We start from the raw sequence: 24,644 nt of genomic DNA on the forward strand, positions 1-24,644 counted from the left end.
TGGTATTATTATTTTATTTTTTTAAATTGTACTAGGCAAGTCAGTTAAGAACAAATTCTTATTTTCAATGACGACCTAGGAACAGTGGGTTAACTGCCTGTTCAGGGGCAGAGCAACAGAGGCATTGTACCTTGTCAGCTCAGGGGTTTGAACTTGCAACCTTCCGGTTACTAGTCCAACACTCTAACCACTAGGCTACCCTGCCACCCCATACTGGCTAGTATGTCACAGCTTCCTGCATCCTCTATTTGTACGGGTCCTCTAACCCTTTGTCAGGAACAAACCAGTGTATATTTCCCAATAAATAAAATGTAACCACTTTCAAATTCATAGACAGCTATGGATGCAAGGACGGACCGTCAATAATATAAAAATGATAGTTTTAACCATGTTTTGAGGCTATACAGTGTGTGTTTACAGTAAGTAAGGCCTGCATTGTTTACTAACAAAGTAAAACAAGCATATTTTGGGTTCTGATGAGGATGACAGTTGACCGAAGCCCTTGAGGAATTTTAAGTTATATTCTTCAAGAAAATTGTATATAAATCACCAGATTAAAAAAAGATACATGGTAAAATTATAATTACACAGTAATAACATATTAATACATTTAGTACCAGAAAGTGGGCTATTCCTTTGATACATTTATTTTCCAACTAAATATGCAGTAAGGAAATACTGTGGTGCCTGTAGGCATGTTTCTGCAGTAACCTGCCAAACCAAACCTCAACTGTGCTCAGGTTAACTGTAATTGAGGGAATGGAGGGAGCCTCTCAGTCATTAATCCATTAGTAGGCTACTAAAGATTCTGCACTCCTCCCTCACACACACAGCTCTACCGTTCGTTTTTTCCATCATGGCTCCCTCAACAGACAGACTGGGATATTGGGGGCGACCAACCTCAACGCTGGATTGGTGTGAGGAGAATTATGTCGTCTCTTTCTACATCGCAGAATTCTGTAAGTACATCTGACACCATGCGTATGGCTAAACTGGAGTTTTAGGACACGAAAACGAATGCAATAAACACGGATGTGGATCCTTGCAGAAGGCCGTCTCGGAATAGGTAAACATCATGACAACGAGCCTGGTGGTGACAACGACATTCCCTTACGCTCGCGTCAGTAGATCAAGGTGCTCTTATATTTTATCTTAATAGACCTATAACTATAACTGATACATTTTATCGGTGATGTTTTATACCGGTAAGTAAGTTGCGTGTGCGATGCCACGACGCAAACCTGCTGATGACTCAGAACTTCACTTGCAGCTGCAGCACTGCCCTTTCAAGCGCCGTTGCGATTACTGTAATAGGCTATCTAGTTAACGTTATATCAATGAGCTAGCTATACATTGATTCACTGGTGCGTAAAATTTACCGCACATTAAAGTCGCTACAAGACAGCTTCAGCTTCATACTGGGACAGCACAGCCTCTCACATAGACACCCGCAACGTGTTTTATATTAATGATAATTAACCTGAAGACTAAGAGTTCAATTCCAAGATAAAAAAAAAACTGGCTACTCGGCTTTCGTTCTTTTGCAAACCTTTCTGAATGATACATGAGAGCGATAAAAAAAATATGAGTGCAGCAGGCAGCACGAGGCTTTCTGAGGATACAACGCCCATTGACCTGTTCATGGAATTTTGCCAAAATGCACGAAGGTCTGATCTGGCTACAAATGGCACCTCATGATGCAACATTGTACTTAAAGTGGAACTATGTCAAGTGGGTCATAGTTAATTGTGTTGGACTACTGCTCTTTTACCTTTCTCTCTCTCTGATTTACACGCGACTCAGATTACACTGATTGACCCAACACCCCTCCCTCGTCTTTTCTCCTTCATGACCACAGGAAGGTGAAAACACTGGGTTGAATGACTATTTATATGCATGATGCATCATATGAAGAAAAAAAGCCATCGAACTGGGAACTGATAACAGAACACTTACATTGTTCTTATAAATGTGTAGTAACACAGTATTACTAAAGTGACCATGTAAATGAGCCATGGCTAGCTTTTTCAAACAGAAATTTGCATCCTGTAGCACTAATTCCAAAAGGTTTTGGGACACTGTAAAGTCCATGGAGAATAAGAGCACCTCCTCCCAGCTGCCCACTGCACTGAGGCAAGGAAACACTGTCACCACCGGTAAATCTACGATAATCGATCATTTCAATAAGCATTTTTTCTACAGCTGGCCATGCTTTCCACCTGGGTACCCCTACCCCGGCCAACAGCTCAGCATCCCCTGCAGCAACCTGCCAAAGCCCCCCTCCCCCACTTCTCCTTCACCCAAATCCAGACAGCTGATGTTCTGAAAGAGCTGCAAAATCTGGTTTCCTACAAATCAGCTGGGCTAGACAATCTGGACCCTCTCTTTCTAAAATTATCTGCCAACATTTTTGCAACCCCTATTCCTAGCCTGTTCAACCTCTCTTTCGTATCGCCTGAGATCCACAAAGATTGAAAAGCTGTCGCGTTCATCCCCCTCTTCAAAGGGGGTGACACTCTAGACCCAAACTGTTATAGACCTATATCCATCCTAGCCTGCCTTTCTAAAATCTTCGAAAGCCAACTAAACAAACAGATCACCGGCCATTTCGAATCCCACCGTATCTTCTCCGCTATGGTTTCCGAGCTGGTCATGGGTGCACCTCAGCTACGGTCAAGGTCGATATCATAACCGCCAACGATAAAAGACAGTACTGTGCAGCCGTCTTCATCGACCTGGCTAAGGCTTTCGACTCGGTCAATCACCGCATTCTTATCGGCAGACTCAATAGTCTCGGTTTCTCAAATGACTGCCTCGCCTGGTTCACCAACTACTTCTCCGATAGTGTGTCAAATCGGAGGGCCTGTTGTCCGGACCTCTGGCAGTCTCTATCGGGGTGTCACAGGGTTCGATCCTCGGGCAGACTCTTTTTTCTGTATACATCAACGATGTCGCTCTTGCTGCTGGTGATTCTCTGATCCACCTCTACGCAAATGACACCATTCTGTATACATCTGGCCCTTCTTTGGACACTCTGTTAAACAAACCTCCAAACGAGCTTCAATGCCATACAACACTACTTCCGCGGCCTCCAACTGCTCTTAAATGCTAGTAAAACTAAATGCATGCTCTTCAACCGATTGTTGCCCGCACCCATCCACCTGACTAGCGTCACTACTCTCGACAGTTCTGACTTAGAATATGTGGACAAACTCTCAAACTCTCCTTCCAAACTCACATTACGCATCTCCAATCCAAAATTAAATCTAGAATCGGCTTCCTTTTTCGCAACAAAGCCTCCTTCACTCATGCTGCCAAACAAACCCTCGTAAAACGGACTATCCTACCGATCCCTGACTTCAGCGATGTCATTTACAAAATAGCCTCCAGCACTCTACTCATCAAACTGGATGTAGTCTATCACAGTGCCATCTGTTTTGTCACCAAAGCCCAATATACTACCCACCACTGCGACCTGTATGTTCTCGTTGACTGGCCCTCACTACATATTTGTCGCCAAACCTACTGGCTCCAGGTCATCTATAAGTCTTTGCTAGGTAAAGCCCCGCCTTATCTCAGCTCACTGGTTACCATAGCAACATCCACCCGTAGTACTCGCTCCAGCAGGCATATTTCACTGGTCATCCCCAAAGACAACACTTACTTTGGCCGCCTTTCCTTCCAGTTATCTGCTGCCAATGACTGGAACGAATTGCAAAAATCACTGAAGCTGGAGTCTTATATCTCTCTCTCTAACTTTAAGCGTCAGCTGTCAGAGTATTTTACCGACCACTGCACCTGTACACAGCCAATCTGTAAATAGCACACCCAACTATCTCATCCCCATATTGTTATTTATCCTCTTGCTCTTTTGCACCCCAGTATCTCTACTTGCACATGACCATCTGCACATTTATCACTCCAGTGTTAATGCTAAATTTAAATGATTTCGCCTCTATGGCCTATTTATTGCCTTACCTCTCTACTCTTCTACATTTGCACACACTGTACATAGATGTATCTATTGTGTTATTAACTGTATGTTTGTTTATGTGTAACTCTGTTGTTGTTTTTGTCGCACTGCTTTGCTTTTTCCTGGCCAGGTCGCAGTTGTAAATGAGAACTTGTTCTCAACTGGCCTACCTGGTTAAATAATGGTGAAATTAAAAATTAAAAAATGTCAAGCGTTACTGCAACCTGGTCTCAGAGCACTTTTTATTATTCTGTACGTAAATCCGAGATACTCCATTTAGTATGATGTTACGTTTCAAATCAAATCAAATTGTATTAGTCACAATAGTCAAATTAGTCACATGCGCCGAATCACCTTACAGTGATATGCTTACTTATGAGCCCCTAACCACCAATGCAATTTTAAAAAATACATATAAGAATAAGAAATAAAAGTAACAAGTTATTAAAGAGCAGGTATGTATTATTATGGTATGTATTATTTTGGATGTCAAGCACCCATTTCGGATGATATGTTACACATTTTCAAAACAAACAATGTTATACATTTTAGCTAGGTGGCTAACGTTAGCTAGCTGGCTAATGTTGGCTAGGGGTTAGGGGAAGGGTTATCTCAAATGGTTAAGGTTTGGGTTAGGGGAAGGGTTAGCTAACATACTAAGTAGTTGCAAAGTAGAAAAAATTGTAAGCGTTTGAAAAGTTGATAATTAGCTAAAATGCTAAAGTTGTCTGTGATGAGAGTCAATGGTTGGTTTGGCTTTTAAATGGGTCCTAAATTGTAGAATAAAAGGCCTAGAATGTGCAATGTCCTGTAAATTTTATGTGGAAGACCGACAAAGAAAGAGGCCACCACAATGTTTGTGCTATTGTGTGTGTGCTAGAGCTCAGATTTCAAAACCTCAGCAGAGGAGAGCAATAGTAGGTCAGAGTACGTTAAACAGGGTAGGTCAGAGTACGTTAAACAGGAGATTCTCCTCATGTTTGCTAAATTCAACGTACGGAAACGTAAACAGGAATGTTCCTGGCATTTGACTGAATACAGCACCTGCTGTTATTTGATCTGAAGTCAGTCAGCCTAATGTACAACACAAGATTAAGATTACAATCACTTTATTGGTCAATTACACACAAGGTCCAACTGAAATTTGTCAGAATAATAGTAGAAAATGATTTATTTCAGCTTTTATATCTTTGATCACATTCCCAGTCAGTCAGATGTTTACATACACTCAATTAGTATTTGGTAGCACTGCCTTTAAATGGTTTAACTTGGGTCAAATGTTTTGGGTAGCCTTCCACAAGCTTCCCACAATAAGTTGGTTGATTGTCCCATTCCTCCTGACAGAGCTGGTGTAATTGAGTCAGGTTTGTAGGCCTCCTTGCTCACACACACTTTTAAAGTTCTGCCCACACATATTCTATAGGATTGAGGTCAGGGATTTGTGATGGCCACTCCAATACCTTGACTTTGTTGTCCTTAAGCCCCTTTGACACAACTTTGGAAGTATGCTTGCGACCAAGCTATAACTTCCTGACTGATGTCTTGACATGTTGCTTCATTATATCTACATCATTTTCCCGCCTCATGATGCCATCTATTTTGTGAAGTGCACCAGTCCTTCCTGCAGCAAAGCACCCCCACAACATGATGCTGCCACCCCCGTGCTTCACGGTTGGGATGGTGTTCTTTGGCTTGCAAGCCTCCCCCATTTTCCTCCAAACATAACGATGGTCATTATGCCCAAACAGTTCTTTTTTTGTTTCATCAGATCAGAGGACATTTGTCCAATAAATACAACCTTTGTCCCCATGTGCAGTTGCAAACCATAGTCTGGCTTTTTTATGGCAGTTTTGGAGAAGTGGCTTCCTTGCTGAGCGGCCTTTCAGGTTATGTTTATATAGGACTCATTTTACTGTGGATATAGATACATTTGTACCTGTTTCCTCCAGCATCTCCACAAGGTCCTTTGCTGTTGTTCTTGGATTGATTTGCACTTTTTGCATCAAAGTACGTTCCTCTCTAGGAGACAGAACGCGTCTCCTTCCTGAGTGGTATGATGGCTGCATAGTATGGTGTTTATACTTGCGTACTATTGTTTGTACAGATGAACGTGGTACCTTCAGGTGTTTGGAAATTGCTCCCAAGGATGAACCAGACTTGTGGAGGTCTACAATTGTTTTTCTGAGGTCTTGGCTGATTTATTTTGATATTCCCATGATGTCAAGCAAAAAGAGTACTGAGTTTGAAGGTAGGCCTTGAAATACATCCACAGGTACACCTCCAATTGTCTCAAATGATGTCAATTAGCCTATCAGAAGCTTCTAAAGCCATGACATAATTTTCCAAACTGTTTAAAGGGACAGTCAACTTAGTGTATGTAAACTTCTGACCCACTGGAATTGTAATACTGTGAATTTTAAGTGAAATATTCTGTCTGTAAACAATAGTTGTAAAAATGACTTGTGTCATGCACAAAGTAGATGTCCTAACTGACTTGACAAAACTATAGTTAGTTAATTAACAAGAAATTTGTGGAGTGGTTGAAAAACAAGTTTTAATGACTCCAACATAAGTGTATGAAAACTTCCGACTTCAACGGTACATTCCTGATTCTTGTACCTAGATCTGTAAGAATATTATTTTAAGAATCCTTTTCTTTTGTGTCCAACAGCGCAAGCAACACATACAATAGAGCAGCAAAGCTCCCTTAAAGGTGCTATCCAGAACCTAAAAGGGTTATTTTGCTGTCCCCATAGGAGAACCCTTTGATGATCCTGTTTGGTTCCAGGTAGAACCTTATTGGGTTCCATGTAGAACCCTTTCCCAGAGTGTTCTACATGGAACCCAAGAGTTCTTCCTGAAACCAAAAAAGTATTATCCTATGGGGATAGCTGAAGAACTTTTTTGGAACTCTTTTTTTCTAAGAGTGTTGGCAGACGGGTTGCCTCCCACAATGTAAACAATGCGCCACGTCTGAGATTTCCGAGACTAGGCTTCAAGCTCTGGATGCAGGAGGAACAAAGAACTGAGTTAGCCAGGGAGCTCTTTTAGTGTTTTACCTCTTGCATGCTGTATAAGTCCCATTAAGCACCATTCTAATCATTAGCATGTCCATTTCCCATCAGTCTATATGTTAAATGGTTTGATTGTTCCTAACTTGATCACTAACCATCACTGGGTGTGTTGAAATCTTTAAATGAATGACTAAATTAAACTAAATTTACCAGTCTAAATCTTGCTTACAGAATGTAAACACAATTCTTTCTCTAAAACCTTGTTTTCTGTCTGCTAAGAGACACTAGTCATATACACCAAATGACTGTGTTTGTTGTTTGCTGTCATACAGTACATGTTGTATTGTCTTCCGCTGACAGTTGCTCTGTCTTTTATCTTGTTGTACAGGGAACACTGTCAGTAACCTGATTATGATCCTGCCTCCTATCTACGGTGCCATCCAGACGTATAAAGACGGCCTAGAGTACCGCTACGTCTACTCCTTCCTTGGACTGGCAGGTAAGTGTTCCATAGACAAGGAAAGTCGCACACACGCTAGGATCTCAGTTGCAATAATTTAATAACCAATGTTTCATCAGGGTATAATTACAGGTGTCTGTATGTAATCATGGCCGGGTGTGCACGCCCCAAGGTGCTGTATTCAGATATAAATCGAACATATAAAAAGCATGAATGGATAACATACACTCGTAGATCAAATTTCGCTACATAGGCCTACAAACATTTACAATTTGTAGGCCTATGTAACCTAGTTGTATCTATGAACGTATGTTATCCATTCATGCTTTTTATATGTTCTATTTATATCTGTACATTAACCAATTAAATCAGGCCACACCCGGCCATGATTACAGACACCTGTGTGTCCTTTGAAACTATATAAACGAGTGACCCTAAGTGTTTGTCATTGTACCCTGATGAAGACAGCTTGTCTGTCGAGACGTTCTCCTTTTCTTTTTCAAGTGTTCTACTCCGCTAGCCAGGCTCTTGCCTAAACAGGTTTCTTTTGCCTCCAGATTTAAGTGTTCCATAGGGATCTGGAATTATTAGCATGATTGACTCATATCTGATAATACATATATGAGTCAAAGATGTATACGGTTTTCAAAGTAGTAAAAAAAGAAAACAGCAATTACAATTCCCTAAAATGCTTTATTATGTTCGTTGGAGTGTCACCTATGCCCTTATATTAGATATAAAATAAAGCCAATACTTTTTTTTGTGATTCATATGAATGTACCTTAGTAAAATGTAATTCAGTATAACACAAGTGTTTAAAAAAAAAAATAATAATTATGCCCATTTTTCATAATCACAAGGTTATATGTCCATGCTTAGACTGGCAGAAATATAACTACCCAGAAAAAATGACATTCTTTTATGTTGAATACACACATATTTGATGTGTCACGGGTACAATTCAAAGGTTTTTACAAAAACTTCCTGCCTTACACTGAAGAAAATGCTAAAATCTATGAAAATATCATTCATCTTTTGAGATTTGTTTTTTCACTCTGAGTCAACAAAACAAAGTTATTGTATTTTAATAGAAAATACTGCTGTTATACTGTATGACAATATTTTCTTACCCTGAATGACACATATCGCTACGGCCCACGAATATTGATTAAAAGGCATTCCTTCAGCAATAACAATAATGATCATATGAACTATTATGAGTAGCAGCAATAGTATTTTCTTGTAACGATTTTTAAGTTATAAAACTGTGTAAAAAACAGGATAAGATGTTTAAAATGTGCAGGCCAGCTGAACTTTGATCACTTCCATTATAGAGAGAGAGAGAGAGAAATATCCCATACTATGCAACATAGTTCAACTGACACATGAGGTACAATTTAATTCACATAGGATTAATGTTTTACTAGTACAAATTGTTCAGGGGGCTGCTCAAAATAGTTTATTCAGTGGATACTGGAGTTAAGTTCATCACCATATTCATTTGTTTGATTTTCTTCACGGTGCCTCCTCAGATTTAATCTCCATTTTCCCCCCTTTTTCAGCATCAGATTGTGTCATTGCATGGATCGGTGGATGATCAGGATTGACATCCTTCTTTCTTTCTGATAGCTAAAAAACAAAAATGTAATAGTAATGACACTGGCACAGAATAGAATTCACATCCATTAGATGTTATTAGTAGTCTATTAATTGTAGTTTAAAAAAGTTAAATAAACTCCCTCTCCCTTTATCTCTCAAACATGTTTTGTTACTATTTGATTGCTAATGTTAATAATAATCACTTTACTATAATTTGAGCCTGCGGCAACATTTTACGTTGCGTAAAGTTGCATTATTACACAATTATTATAAGATAGTTAATGTTGTAATTATGCATTGTTATTAACTGATATAATCCATCAGTTATACGGTGGTCACTGACCATCTCGAATCCCACCGTACCTTCTCCGCTGTACAATCTGGTTTCCGAGCCGGTCACGGGTGCACCTCAGTCACACTCAAGGTACTAAACGATATCATAACCGCCATCGATAAAAGACAGTACTGTGCAGCCGTCTTCATCAACCTTGCCAAGGCTTTCGACTCTTTCAATCACCATATTCTTATCGGCAGACTCAGTAGCCTCGGTTTTTCGGATGACTGCCTTGCCTGGTTCACCAATTACTTTGCAGACAGAGTTCAGTGTGTCAAATCGGAGGGCATGTTGTCCGGTCCTCTGGCAGTCTCTATGGGGGTGCCACAGGGTTCAATTCTCGGGCCAACTCTTTTCTCTGTATATATCAATGATTTTGCTCTTGCTGCGGGCGATTCCCTGATCCACCTCTACGCAGACGACACCATTCTATATACTTCCGGCCCGTCCTTGGACTCTGTGCTATCTAACCTCCAAACGAGTTTCAATGCCATACAACACTCCTTCCGTGGCCTCCAACTGCTCTTAAACGCTAGTAAAACCAAATGCATGCTTTTCAACCGATCGCTGCCTGCACCCGCATGCCCGACTAGCATCAATACCCTGGATGGTTCCGACTTTGAATATGTGGACATCTATAAGTACCTAGGTGTCTGGCTAGACTGTAAACTCTCCTTCCAGACTCATATCAAATCCAAATCAAATCAAGAGTCGGCTTTCTATTCCGCAACAAGGCCTCCTTCACTCACGCCGCCAAACTTACCCTAGTAAAACTGACTATCCTACCGATCCTCGACTTCGGCGATGTCATCTACAAAATTGCTTCCAACAATCTACTCAGCAAACTGGATGCAGTTTATCACAGTGAACCTTATACCACCCACCACTGCGACTTGTATGCTCTAGTCGGCTGGCCCTCGCTACATATTCGTTGCCAGACCCACTGGCTCCAGGTCATCTACAAGTCCATGCTAGGTAAAGCTCCGCCTTATCTCAGTTCACTGGTCACGATGGCAACACCCATCCGTAGCACGCGCTCCAGCAGGTGTATCTCACTGATCATCCCTAAAGCCAACACCTCATTTGGCCGCCTTTCGTTCCAGTACTCTGCTGCCTGTGACTGGAACGAATTGCAAAAATCGCTGAAGTTGGAGACTTTTATCTCCCTCACCAACTTCAAACATCTGCTATCTGAGCAGCTAACCGATCGCTGCAGCTGTACATAGTCTATTGGTAAATAGCCCACCCATTTTCACCTACCTCATCCCCATACTGTTTTTATTTATTTACTTTTCTGCTCTTTTACACACCAATATCTCTACCTGTACATGACCATCTGATCATTTATCACTCCAGTGTTAATCTGCAAAATTGTAATTATTCGCCTACCTCCTCATGCCTTTTGCACACAATGTATATAGACTCCCCTTTTTTCTACTGCGTTATTGACTTGTTAATTGTTTACTCCATGTGTAACTCTGTGTTGTCTGTTCACACTGCTATGCTTTATCTTGGCCAGGTCGCAGTTGCAAATGAGAACTTGTTCTCAACTAGCCTACCTGGTTAAATAAAGGTGAAAAAAAATAATTAAAAAATACCTTAATTGCAGTGCAATTAAACATTAACTACAGTGTAATAGTGCAATTTAATGTTAAGTGTTATCCACCCAGCTTTACATCCTATTATCCTATTATGTTGCTGACAGTAGCATGAAACCATGAAAACAATACCTTGCTAGTCTTTCCTCCCTAGCAACTGGATCTGCGTGAATATTTTGTCTATGCCGTGCAGCCCTCTCCTTATTATACGGTGGCATCTATATTATAAAGATAATGTGCCTTGAAATACCATCAAATGCCATGAAATAGTTTAAAATGAGAATATTCATTATTCATACAACAAGTAAATATGAATTGCATGATTAAATGTTGTAAACTAGTGAAAACATGGGATAACATAGGAACTGTCATTCAGCATAACGGGTGACATTGTGGTATAACATTAAACTTTTGTTGTGCTGAAGGACAAAAGCATGATACTGAAGGACGCATTTCATACATAAGCATATTTAACAGGCAGTTCATTGGCTATCTATATAAACCTTGACCAATAAAGATTATCCTTACTTTTCATATTTAATATATAGCTTTTTTTTGTGTTGTACTGAAGGATATGTGTTTTTGTTAAAAAGGTTACTAGAGGGTGAAGAGGTGAAATCATCAAATATTTCAGAGATTTACTCACCAAATCACATTGATAAAGGGTCTTCAAGGTGTCTTCTTTGTGATGTCACACACTGTCACATGATTACCATCATGTGATATGCTTTAAAATGTATTTTTACCTTTATTATACTGAATGACATTGATGAAGCGCCAAAGTCCAGACAAAAGTTATTCAAATTATAAAATATTTTTTTAGATACAGTATGTCACCCATTATTCTAAATTCAGAAAAAAAGAAACGTCCTCTCACTATCAACTGCGTTTATTTTCAGAAAACTTAACATGTGTAAATATTTGTATGAACATAACAAGATTCAAGAACTGATACATAAACTGAACAAGTTCCACAGTCATGTGACTAACAGAAATGGAAAAATGTGTCCCTGAACAAGGGGGGTCCAAATTAAAAGTAACAGTAAAGTGTAAAGTGGCTGGTGTGGCCACCAGCTGCATTAAGTACTGAGGTGCATCTCTTCCTCATAGCACCAGATTTGCCAGTTCTTGCTGTGAGATTGTTACCCCACTCTTCCACCAAGGTACCTGCAAGTTCCCGGAAATTTCTGGGGGAATGGCCCTTGTCCTCACCCTCCGATCAAGGTCCCAGACGTGCTCAATGGGATTGAGATCCGGGCTCTTCGCTGGCCATGGCAGAACACTGACATTCCTGTCTTGCAGGAAATCACGCACAGAATGAGCAGTATGACTGGTGGCATTGTCATGCTGGAGGGTCATGTCAGGATGAGCTTGCAGGAAGGGTACCACATGAGGGAGGAGGATGTCTTCCCTGTAATGCACAGCTTTGAGATTGCTTGCAATGACAACAAGCTCAGTCCGATGATGCTGTGACACACTGCCCCAGACCATGACAGACCCTCCACCTCCAAATCGATCCCACTCCAGAGTGCAGGCCTCGGTTTAACGCTCAGTGAAGAGCACTTTTTGCCAGTCCTGTCTGGTCCAGCGACGGTGGGTTTGTGCCCATAGGCGACATTGCCGCCAGTGATGTCTGGTGAGGACCTGCCTTACAACAGGCCTACAAGCCCTCAGTAGAGCCTCTCTCAGCCTATTGCGGACAGTCTGAGCACTGATGGAGGGATTGTGCGTTCCTGGTGTAACTCGGGCAGTTGTTGTTGCCATCCTGTATCTGTCTCGCAGGTGTGATGTTCGGATGTACCGTTCCTGTGCAGGTGTTGTTATACGCCACTGCGAGGACGATCAGCTGTCCGTCCTGTCTCCCTGTCTCCCTGTCTTAGGCGTCTCACAGTACGGACATTGCAATTTATTGCCCTTGCCACATCTGCAGTCCCCATGCCTCCTTGCAGCATGCCTAACACGGAACCCAAACCTGCTGCGCGCATGCGCCATCGTGCGCCATCGTGCATAAATGTATTTTGTTCCCCCACACCAAACGCAATCACGACACGCAGGTTAAAATATCAAAACAAACTCTGAACCAATTACATTAATTTGGGGACAGATCAAAAAGTATTAAACATTTATGGCTTGCTCTTCCTAGCTAATTTGTCCTATTTAGCTAGCTTGATGTTGCTAGCTAATTTGTCCTGGGATATACATTTACATTTAAGTCATTTAGCAGACGCTCTTATCCAGAGCGACTTACAAATTGGTGCATTCACCTTATGACATCCAGTGGAACAGCCACTTTACAATAGTGCATCTAAATCTTTTAAGGCGGGGGGTGAGAAGGATTACTTTATCCTATCCTAGGTATTCCTTAAAGAGGTGGGGTTGCAGGTGTCTCCGGAAGGTGGTGATTGACTCCGCTGTCCTGGCGTCGTGAGGGAGTTTGTTCCACCATTGGGGGGCCAGAGCAGCGAACAGTTTTGACTGGGCTGAGCGGGAACTGTACTTCCTCAGTGGTAGGGAGGCGAGCAGGCCAGAGGTGGATGAATGCAGTGCCCTTGTTTGGGTGTAGGGCCTGATCAGAGCCTGGAGGTACTGAGGTGCCGTTCCCCTCACAGCTCCGTAGGCAAGCACCATGGTCTTGTAGCGGATGCGAGCTTCAACTGGAAGCCAGTGGAGAGAGCGGAGGAGCGGGGTGACGTGAGAGAACTTGGGAAGGTTGAACACCGGACGGGCTGCAGCGTTCTGGATGAGTTGTAGGGGTTTAATGGCACAGGAAGGGAGCCCAGCCAACAGCGAGTTGCAGTAATCCAGACGGGAGATGACAAGTGCCTGGATTAGGACCTGCGCCGCTTCCTGTGTGAGGCAGGGTCGTACTCTGCGGATGTTGTAGAGCATGAACCTACAGGAACGGGCCACCGCCTTGATGTTAGTTGAGAACGACAGGGTGTTGTCCAGGATCACGCCAAGGTTCTTAGCGCTCTGGGAGGAGGACACAATGGAGTTGTCAACCGTGATGGCGAGATCATGGAACGGGCAGTCCTTCCCCGGGAGGAAGAGCAGCTCCGTCTTGCCGAGGTTCAGCTTGAGGTGGTGATCCGTCATCCACACTGATATGTCTGCCAGACATGCAGAGATGCGATTCGCCACCTGGTCATCAGAAGGGGGAAAGGAGAAGATGAATTGTGTGTCGTCTGCATAGCAATGATAGGAGAGACCATGTGAGGTTATGACAGAGCCAAGTGACTTGGTGTATAGCGAGAATAGGAGAGGGCCTAGAACAGAGCCCTGGGGGACACCAGTGGTGAGAGCGCATGGTGAGGAGACAGATTCTCGCCACGCCACCTGGTAGGAGCGACCTGTCAGGTAGGACGCAATCCAAGCGTGGGCCGCGCCGGAAATGCCCAACTCGGAGAGGGTGGAGAGGAGGATCTGATGGTTCACAGTATCGAAGGCAGCCGATAGGTCTAGAAGGATGAGAGCAGAGGAGAGAGAGTTAGCTTTAGCAGTGCGGAGCGCCTCCGTGATACAGAGAAGAGCAGTCTCAGTTGAATGGCTAGTCTTGAAACCTGACTGATTTGGATCAAGAAGGTCATTCAGAGAGAGATGGCGGGAGAGCTGGCCAAGGACGGCACGTTCAAGAGTTTTGGAGAGAAAAGAAAGAAGGGATACTGGTCTGTAGTTGTTGACATCGGAGGGATCGAGTGTAGGTTTTTTCAGAAGGGGTGCAACTCTCGCTCTCTTGAAGACGGAAGGGACGTAGCCAGCGGTCAGGGATGAGTTGATGAGCGAGGTGAGGTAAGGGAGAAGGTCTCCGGAAATGGTCTGGAGAAGAGAGGAGGGGATAGGGTCAAGCGGGCAGGTTGTTGGGCGGCCGGCCGTCACAAGACGCGAGATTTCATCTGGAGAGAGAGGGAGAAAGAGGTCAGAGCACAGGGTAGGGCAGTGTGAGCAGGACCAGCGGTGTCGTTTGACTTAGCAAACGAGGATCGGATGTCGTCGACCTTCTTTTCAAAATGGTTGACGAAGTCATCTGCAGAGAGGGAGGAGGGGGGGGGAGGAGGATTCAGGAGGGAGGAGAAGGTGGCAAAGAGCTTCCTAGGGTTAGAGGCAGATGCTTGGAATTTAGAGTGGTAGAAAGTGGCTTTAGCAGCAGAGACAGAGGAGGAAAATGTAGAGAGGAGGGAGTGAAAGGATGCCAGGTCCGCAGGGAGGCGAGTTTTCCTCCATTTCCGCTCGGCTGCCCGGAGCCCTGTTCTGTGAGCTCGCAATGAGTCGTCGAGCCACGGAGCGGGAGGGGAGGACCGAGCCGGCCTGGAAGATAGGGGACATAGAGAGTCAAAGGATGCAGAAAGGGAGGAGAGGAGGGTTGAGGAGGCAGAATCAGGAGATAGGTTGGAGAAGGTTTGAGCAGAGGGAAGAGATGATAGGATGGAAGAGGAGAGAGTAGCGGGGGAGAGAGAGCGAAGGTTGGGACGGCGCGATACCATCCGAGTAGGGGCAGTGTGGGAAGTGTTGGATGAGAGCGAGAGGGAAAAGGATACAAGGTAGTTGTTATTTTACCTGAAATGCCCAAAGGTCCTCTTCTCCGACAATTATTCCACACATAAAACTGTCAAACGAATCGTTTCTAGTCATCTCTCTTCCTTCCAGGCTTTTTCTTTTCTTCTTGACGTTATATTGCGATTGGCAACTTTCATAAATTAGGTGCTTCACCGCCACTGACCTCGTTCGTCTTCAGTCACCAACGTGGGTATAACCAATGAGGAGATGGCAGGTGGGTACCTGTTTCTACAAACCAATGAGGAGATGGGAGTTGCAGAACTTGCAGCGCGATCTGCATCAGAAATAGAACTGATTTCTATTTTAGCACTTGGCAACGCAGACGCTCGTTGGCACGCGAGAGCAGTGTGGGTGGAATAATTGAATAACATGTGTGGTCAGCCTATAAGGCACGTTCACGCAAATGAGCAGGGACCCTGGGTATCTTTCTTTTGGTGTTTTTCAGAGTCAGTAGTAAGGCCTCTTTAGTGTCCTAAGTTTTCAGAACTGTGACCTTAATTGCCTACCGTCTGTAAGCTGTTAGTGTCTTAATGACCGTTCCACAGGTGCATGTTCATTAATTGTTTATGGTTCATTAAACAAGCATGGGAAACAATGTTTAAACCCTTTACAATGAAGATCTGTGAAGTTATTTGGATTTTTACTAATTATCTTTGAAAGACAGGGTCCTGATAAAGGGACATTTCTGTTTTTGCTCAGTTTATATATTGTTGCAAACACTAACACAATTATGCCATGGGTGTTCATTTATATTTTTAGGATGAATTTCTACATTTTAAAAACACTTTTGTCATTAGAATTTTAACCCGGACAGTTACACTGCAGGACATTTTGACACTTTAAAGCTTGCAAAGCAAATATTTTTGGGTCAAAAGAAGGGTAAGAGTTGAGTGATTTAATATAATATTAATACATATTTATCTTTTTATGTTTGGACACCAAATTTACACGTCTCGTCTTTGACCCTTATAACCTATAGTATAACCTTACAGTCACAAGGATTTGGCAAAGTTAGTCTTGTCCCTAATGTCTTTTAAAGTTAGAGTTTTTTTAGACTGAAATTGCATTATCAAGATGCTTTCCTTTATTTGAAAGATGGGTTTTAATGTCTATGCTTCTTGCTGGTTGTTTGATCTGATCTCTTCTTTTGTTCCAGCTGTTGGCATTGGCTCCTGGTGCTTCCATATGACGCTGCAATATGAGATGCAGGTGAGCTGACTTTTAGTATCTAAAAATAAATCATGATTTGTCAGCATAATGTATGCATCCACCATAGATCACTGTGTTCTCATAATTGTATGGACTTTTTCAGCTGTTAAGGACGTAAAAAATGACACCTCATCATTTCCTGCAGAATGCTCAAACTGTTTTTTAACTCTCCTTATAAGTAAGGTTTGCGCCGACCATTCCATTATACATCACTATCTGTGTCTCTGCTGTCTGTCCCCCGCAGTTGCTGGACGAGCTGCCAATGATCTACAGCACCTGTGTCTTTGTCTACTGTCTGTAAGTACCCAACATAATGAATTTACACTCCAACTTTCACAGTGCCATTGCCATTGAGCAGCCCAGGCCCAAAGCCCACTGAAAGTAATTTGAGGACAGTATACATGTGATCAATGAAAAGTTAATCCAATCCTACAATTGATTTATCCCAAGAAAACACACCTTTTTCATGGCTATAGATGACATGGTACAGAGTTGATGTCTATTGATTCAGTGCCACTTGCACTTCCCCCATTTTAACTGGGTCATCGTTCATCATCTTGCTCTCCATCCCTCTCAAAAGCCTTACTGTATAGTGTATGTCTATAATTACAAATATGTGTTTCATTAGAGGAATGAGAAATTAATTCATTTTTTCTGTTACAGATATGAATGCTTCAAGCAAAAAAACACTCTGGGTGTATTCCCTATCATGTTGTTATTCATCTTCAGTGTCTCAGTCAGTGTGGTGAGTGTCTTATATTTCCCACATAACTGTTTTGTCCCTTTTCATTCCATGACTATATGTCAATGATTAATGTCACTATCTCAAATCTCTTTTCCCCAGGTGTATTTACAATGGAAAGAGCCAGTCTTTCACCAGGTAAGAAAGAGAGTACATTTTCGCTCTTCAGTGAGCATGCTCTTTGTTTGCTTTTAGAGTTTACTGTTTCATTAGTACATATTGCCGCTGGCTAACTGTGGAAACAGCCGGACATGAGGTCCTGTTAGATCCAGTTAGATTGCTATTGTGGCATGTCCGTTCAAATGTCTCTGTTCAGGAATCTAATATTTTGCAGCATTGTCACTTTGGGCTATTGACAATGTCGCTCAACACCTTTTGACTATGGCTCAGTCTGATCTAACAAGTCCAGTATTATAAACTCCTCTCTAGCATACCTCACAATAGTCAGTGAGGCTGTGGATATTGAGAGTCTAGAGAAGCGTCTGTGTTGCTCCACAACAACAGAAACAACGTGACAAAGCAACCTTTGTTTACACTTCAGAACCCTCTCTGCTTACTAAACCCCACCACTCCATGGTGGCACACATTTAGCCATAAACATGCCCACAACAGTCAGTTTTAGCGGACATGGAATTGATTTATTAGATAATTACAAGAAGTAGGCTGCTCCAGCCGTAGACAACATTACATATATTAAAAATAATCGAGGATAAAAACACATTAAAGCCCAAAGGCTTATTTCCATTGTGGTCCTTGGAGACAGTTAGATGGCAGGTGGTCATGAGCTCTATATCAGCATATGTCAGCATATTATTGAAATGGATTCTTACCAAACTGATGCAAGTATTTGATTTGCTACAGTGTACCCATTTAGATACAATACAACAACGGGGAAAATGTATATGTTCCATTAACCGTCACAAAACAGCAGTCTTTATTTGAGCATGGATTTAGCACAACCTGGTGGTTGGAACATGTACATGCTGTACAGTAGTGTTGTCTATCAAGGTCCTTAGTGTTGAGCAGACTGGTTGAAAACATGTGCATTATACACTTCATTTCACCTCTGTTCTGAAAACACCAGGTTTAGGCTACTGTAAAATATGACAGGTCTAGATTTGGTTGCTTTTCAAAGCGTGTTCTTTGTGTGTCCTCACCCCTCAGGTCATGTATGGTGCACTTGTAGCATGCTTGGTGATGCGCTCTATCTTCATAGTTACATGGTAAGTGGCAATGTGGCAGCAGAAATGTGTCCCGGTAGTTTGGGAAATTAACTGAGAGGTCAAGAGTACATTTATTATCCTTACAATGTACATCAATTGTTTAATAGCCACTCACTCACTGGATGCTGCTGGTATCCTGATATTAGTGATTCTGGATGACATTTTCAGAAACTACAGTACAAAGTAGGGCTATGTTATAACAGTGTTTATACATCTCATCGGACTCCATGTGTTTCCATTGCAGGGTGTACCCCTGGCTCAAACCTCTGTGTTACATCTCCCTGAGTGTCTTTCTGCTGGGGTTCATGTTGTGGAACATTGATAATCTGGCCTGTGACTCACTCAGGTAAATGTACAATCAAATGACAAACGCTGCCAACAGAATATGGACATCCATTTGTAGACAGAATCAAAATGTAAAACTCTCTCTCTTTGCTCGCCACTCTCCTTTTAGATCCACCAGACAGAAACTGCCCTCTGTTGTTGGGGCGGTGACACAGTTCCATGCCTGGTGGCACATCCTCACAGGCCTGGGCTCCTACGTACACATTCTCTTCAGGTAAGCCATGAATAGATCTATAGGATTTAAATAGGGTCTGCTCTTTGTATTTGTTCCCACTTAAATTCATTTATGCTGCTTCAAGGACATCGTCATTGTTTAATGAAAAGAATTGACTGGTATCTTGCCTATTTTATGATTTAAGTGTAATGACTGATTAGATGATTCCTACAACAATGTATCACAAAAAAAATCTAAAATGTTCTGTTGTCACGTAGCCTCCAGATAAGGTCAACCTTTCTCAAACACAGACCAAAAGTAAAGGTAAGCGTTCTTTCCTCCCAGTTCTTCAACACATCCCAGTCCTATGCTTGTGTATATGGCACCACAATACCAACACTAACCTAGCACTGGTCTACAATGTGTTCAATCAGTTCCTATGTGGAGTGTGGCCAATGTTGCACATTGAGGCACAAAAGACTAGCTGAGTGACTGGGGACCATGAAGGATGGTGACTGCCATTAAACAGGCATCAGTACAGAGACCTGATCTGCCAGTCTACCAACCCCCCTCTGCTGTCTATGGGACATATGCACCCCACTACCAGAGGGCAGCCAGGCTACACCCCAACCTACCACTCCGGGGACCCTTTGGTTCTGCACTGTGACGATTTGCCAAGTACAGTATAGCACTGAGAGTCTTTATGGAATTATCAGATTTTTCACTTTCATCTATCAACATATAGTTAATTATTAGATTTTGGTGGTGATGTTGTAGTGACATTTTGTTTAAATTTACTCTAACATATTTCTTGGAATATGGATACCGCAATTTTTTTATATATATAAATCATACTAGTGTATCTATTAGAGGTCGACCGATTATGATTTTTCAACGCAGATACCGATTATTGGAGGACCAAAAAAAAGCCGATACCGATTAATCGGCCGGCTAATTTTTTACAATTTGTAACAATGACAATTACAACAATACTGAATGAACACTTATTTTAACTTAATATAATACACCAATAAAATCAATTTAGCCTCAAATTAAATGAAACATGTTCAATTTGGTTTAAATAATGCAAAAAAAAAAGTGTTGGAGAAGAAAGTAAAAGTGCAATATGTGCCATGTAAAAAAGCTAACGTTTAAGTTCCTTGCTCAGAACACGAGAACATGTGGTTCCTTTTAACATGAGTCTTCAATATTCCCAATATTCCCAGGTAAGAAGTTTTATGTTGTAGTTATTATAGGAATTATAGGACAATTTCTCTATACGATTTGTATTTCATATACCTTTGACTATTGGATGTTCTTATAGGCACTTTAGTATTGCCAGTGTAACAGTATAGCTTCCATCCCTCTCCTCGCTCCTACCTGGGCTCGAACCAGGAACACATCGACAACAGCCACCCTCGAAGCAGCGTTACCCATGCAGAGCAAGGGGAACAACCACTCCAAGTCTCAGAGCGAGTGACGTTTGAAACGATATTAGCTCGCACCCTGCTAACTAGCTAGCCATTTCACATCGGTTACACCAGCCTAATCTCGGGAGTTGATCAGCTTGAAGTCATAAACAGCTCAATGCTTGAAGCGTTGCGAAGAGCTGCTGGCAAAACGCACAAAAGTGCAGTTTGAATGAATGCTTACGAGCCTGCTGGTGCCTACCACTGCTCAGTCAGACTGCTCTATCATATCATAGACTTAGTTATAACATAATAACACACAGAAATACGAGCCTTTGGTCATTAAAATGGTCGAATTCGGAAACTATCATCTCGAAAACAAGACGTTTATTCTTTCAGTGAAATACTGAACCGCTCCGTATTTTATCTAACGGGTAAGTCTAAATATTCCTGTTACATTGCACAACCTTCAATGTTATGCCATAATTATGGGAAATTCTGGCAAATTAGACGGCCCAAACTGTTGCATATACACTGACTCTGCGTGCAATGAACATAAGAGAAATGACAAAATTTCTTTTAGCTAAATATGCAGGTTTAAAAATATATACTTCCGTGTATTGATTTCAAGAAAGGCATTGATGTTTATGGTTAGGTACAGTCGTGCAACGATTGTGCTTTTTTCGCTAATGCGCTTTTGTTAAATCATCCCCCTGTTTGGCGAAGTTGGCTGTCTTTGTTAGGAAGAAATAGTCTTCACAGAGTTCGCAACGAGCCAGGTCACACAGTTCCTAACGAGTCATGTTAGTTGGTAATATTAACTAAATATGCAGGTTTAAAAATATATACTTGTGTATTGATTTTAAGAAAGGCATTGATGTTTATGGTTAGGTACACATTGGAGCAACGACAGTCCTTTTTCACAAATACGCACCGCATTGATTATATGCAACGCAGGACACGCTGGTAATGCTAGTAATATCATCAACCATGTGTAGTTAACGAGTGATTATGATCGATTGATTGTTTTTATAAGAAGTTTAATGCTAGCTAGCAACTTACCTTGGCTTCTTACTGCATTCACGTAACAGGCAGGCTCCTCGTGGAGTGCAATGTAAGGCAGGTGGTTAGAGTGTTGGACTAGTTAACTGTAAGGTTGCAAGATTGAATCCCCGAGCTGACAAGGTAAAAATCGTTCTGCCCCTGAACAAGGCAGTTAACCCACCGTTCATAGGCTGTCATTGAAAATAAGAATGTGTTCTTAACTGACTTGCCTAGTTAAATAAAGGTGTAAACTGTTTTTTTTAAATGGCCAAATCGGTGTCCAAAAATACTGATTTCCGATTGTTATGAAAACTTGAAATCGGCCCTAATTAATCGGCCATTCTGATTAATCGGTCGACCTCTAGTATCTATTTTAACATTCAATATAATACCTTAGCATATTCACAAACCATAATAACGTCAGGTATTCTGCATTAGCTGGCTGTATGTCATGGTTGTGTTTAGACCTGGGAACTGTTTGTTACCCATCCATCCTCCTCTGAGGGAATCTGGTCTAGATGATGCAGTGTGTAGGTCACAGACGGGACTGAAACAGGGACACAGGAAAAGGTTTGATATCAATTATCTTGTCCATTTCTTTCCTCTGCAAGGGATTGGTCACACAGGAAAACTCTGACTTCAATATTTGATTTATGCCAAGTGTGGATCTGCATTGCAAAATCTGAAGTTGCTCTGCTCTGTGTTTTTGATGATTTACTTTAATATTATTAACAAATCACAGGGATATGATACAATTTCATCGAAGGATTGGTCCACTGCACAAAATTCAGTACCATTTATATCATAGTGGGAATTCCACATGGTCATTATTTTCATGTGTACTATTACAAAAAAAGTGTATTTCCCAACGCAAAATATCATAAAGGCTTACCTAAAATACATACACTACCGTTCAAAAGTTTGGGGTCACTTAGAAATGGCCTTGTTTTTGAAAGAAAAACACATCTTTTGTCCATTAAAATAACATCAAATTGATCAGAAATACAGTGTAGACATTGTTAATGTTGTAATGTTCTATTGTAGCTGGAAACAGCAGATTTTTTAAATGGAATATCTACATAAGCGTACAGAGGCCCATTATCAGCAACCATCGCTCCTGTGTTCCAATGGCACATTGTGTTAGCTAATCCAAGTTTATAATTTTAAAAAGGCTAGTTGATCATTAGAAAAACATTTTTGCAATTATGTTAGCACAGCTGAAAACTGTTGTGCTGATTAAAGAAGCAATACAACTGGCCTTCTTTAGACTAGTTGAGTATCTGGAGCATCAGCAGTTGTGGGTTCGATTACAGACTCAAAATGGCCAGAAACAAATAACTTTCTTCTGAAACTCATTAGTCTATTCTTGTTCTGAGAAATGAAGGCTATTCCATGTGAGAAATTGCCAAGAAACTGAGATCTCGTACAACGCTGTGTACTACTCCCTTCACAGAACAGTGCAAACTGGCTCTAACCAGAATAGAAAGAGGAATGGGAGGCCCCTCTGCACAACTGAGCAAGAGGACAAGTACATTAGAGGGTCTAGTTTGAGAAACAGATGCCTCACAAGTGCTCAACTGGAAGCTTCATTAAATATGACCCGCAAAACAACAGTCTCAACGTCAACAGTGAAGAGAAAAAAAAAAACAGTGAAGAGGCGACTCCAGGATGCTTGGCTTCTAGGCAGAGTTGCAAAGAAAAAGCCATATCTCAGACTGGCCAATAAAAAGACAATATTAAGATGGGCAAAGGAACACAGACACTGGACAGAGGGCAGAGGAACTACACGTATATGTCTACACTGTATTTCTGATCAATTTGATGTTATTTTAATCTACAAAAAAAATATATTTTCTTTCAAAAACAAGGACATTTCTAAGTGACCCCAAACTTTTGAATGGTAGTGTTTATCAGCACAAGCTTTGATGTTGCTGTCAAAACAAGGAATGAGGGATGAGAAAATAGTGTTTTGACTGACCACTGACCCTGACTAAATAATTTGGAGTGGTTTGTTTTTGGATGGATTTGTCAATTGATATCTATACTTTGTCTTAGCAATGAATACAGGCATCTGCATGTCTGCAATATTTAAATGATTAGCATTGTCCCGTATTATCCCACACACATTTGCCTGAAGGATGACACTTTTGAACCTGTTAGTATCTACTGTACTGCTCAGTTCATGCATATCTTTTCGAATGGCCACTAGATGGCATGGATTGCCATATTTCAGTTTCAGGTTATGTTCATTTGCCAAAGGATCCTGTCCTGTGAAAGGTTTGCCTGCTAAACACCCTCCAGTTTTATTTGCTTAACTCTTACGGGTCACAAATGTAAACATATTGGGGAAATACTGTAGCTCACAATGCAGCATTTTGGGGATGTGGCTATGTGAAACTTCATGTGACTTTGATCTTCAAATGTGAAAATGTAATGTACTTATGTATGGGAATAATATATATGTCTCTTAAGTAATGGAATAACACAGATATGAAGTGAATACAGAGTGTGATACAAGAACCCACTAACCTTATGGATTACCTGAACTGCTACATGCTCAGACATTGTGACACATGCATATCAGTGTTTTGATTAGGGTTACATTCGCATGGTCTTTGTTCTCAAACCTTAGATTAGGTTACAATAATGTTTATATGTTCAGCAGCACCATATGAAGGAGAGATAAGTAGTCATTTAGAAATTACAATGTATTTAATGACCTTAAATCACTGCTTGTAAAAGTTGGAAGGTGGACGGTTATTACTGATAAAAGGCGCCTTGTTTCAAGTGACCTTGATGTTCACGATCAATCTAAACTGCTTAAATAAAATCCCCTGTGTGTTTTAGGAACACTTGTCTACTGTGATAAAGTGATAAAGCCAGTGAAAATAGCTTTTTTTGGATGATGCGATAGACCATGTAATAATCATTCTTAACCTGTCTTGTCTGATGTTCCAATCTACCAGTATAGCTACATAATACATAT

General features: G+C 41.5%; 1 protein-coding gene across 1 annotated transcript; it reads left to right on the plus strand.

The window, feature by feature from the left end:
• The first annotated feature begins 695 nt into the window (after positions 1-695).
• On the plus strand, positions 696-24,508 carry LOC118391683 (alkaline ceramidase 3-like). The gene is made up of 11 exons (XM_035783190.2): positions 696-959; positions 7,376-7,486; positions 16,689-16,741; positions 16,986-17,038; positions 17,405-17,486; positions 17,586-17,621; positions 18,648-18,706; positions 18,951-19,052; positions 19,161-19,265; positions 19,484-19,529; positions 19,640-24,508. The coding sequence occupies exons 1-11, from the start codon at positions 857-859 to the stop codon at positions 19,691-19,693; spliced, it is 804 nt and encodes a 267-aa protein (XP_035639083.1). The 5' UTR covers positions 696-856; the 3' UTR covers positions 19,694-24,508.
• Positions 24,509-24,644: the final 136 nt, after the last annotated feature.

Source organism: Oncorhynchus keta, chromosome 12 (assembly GCF_023373465.1).
Source record: "Oncorhynchus keta strain PuntledgeMale-10-30-2019 chromosome 12, Oket_V2, whole genome shotgun sequence".
Taxonomy (NCBI): Eukaryota; Metazoa; Chordata; class Actinopteri; order Salmoniformes; family Salmonidae; genus Oncorhynchus; species Oncorhynchus keta.

What these genes read in the sequence shown, in the direction of transcription:
- LOC118391683 (XM_035783190.2), top strand. Translation starts at nt 857, where the DNA reads ATGGCTCCCTCAACAGACAGACTGGGATATTGGGGGCGACCAACCTCA. An exon ending in CGCTGCAATATGAGATGCAG is followed by an intron (nt 16,742 to 16,985) that starts GTGAGCTGACTT and finishes TGTCCCCCGCAG; the next exon opens with TTGCTGGACGAGCTGCCAAT. An exon ending in CTGGCCTGTGACTCACTCAG is followed by an intron (nt 19,053 to 19,160) that starts GTAAATGTACAA and finishes CTCTCCTTTTAG; the next exon opens with ATCCACCAGACAGAAACTGC.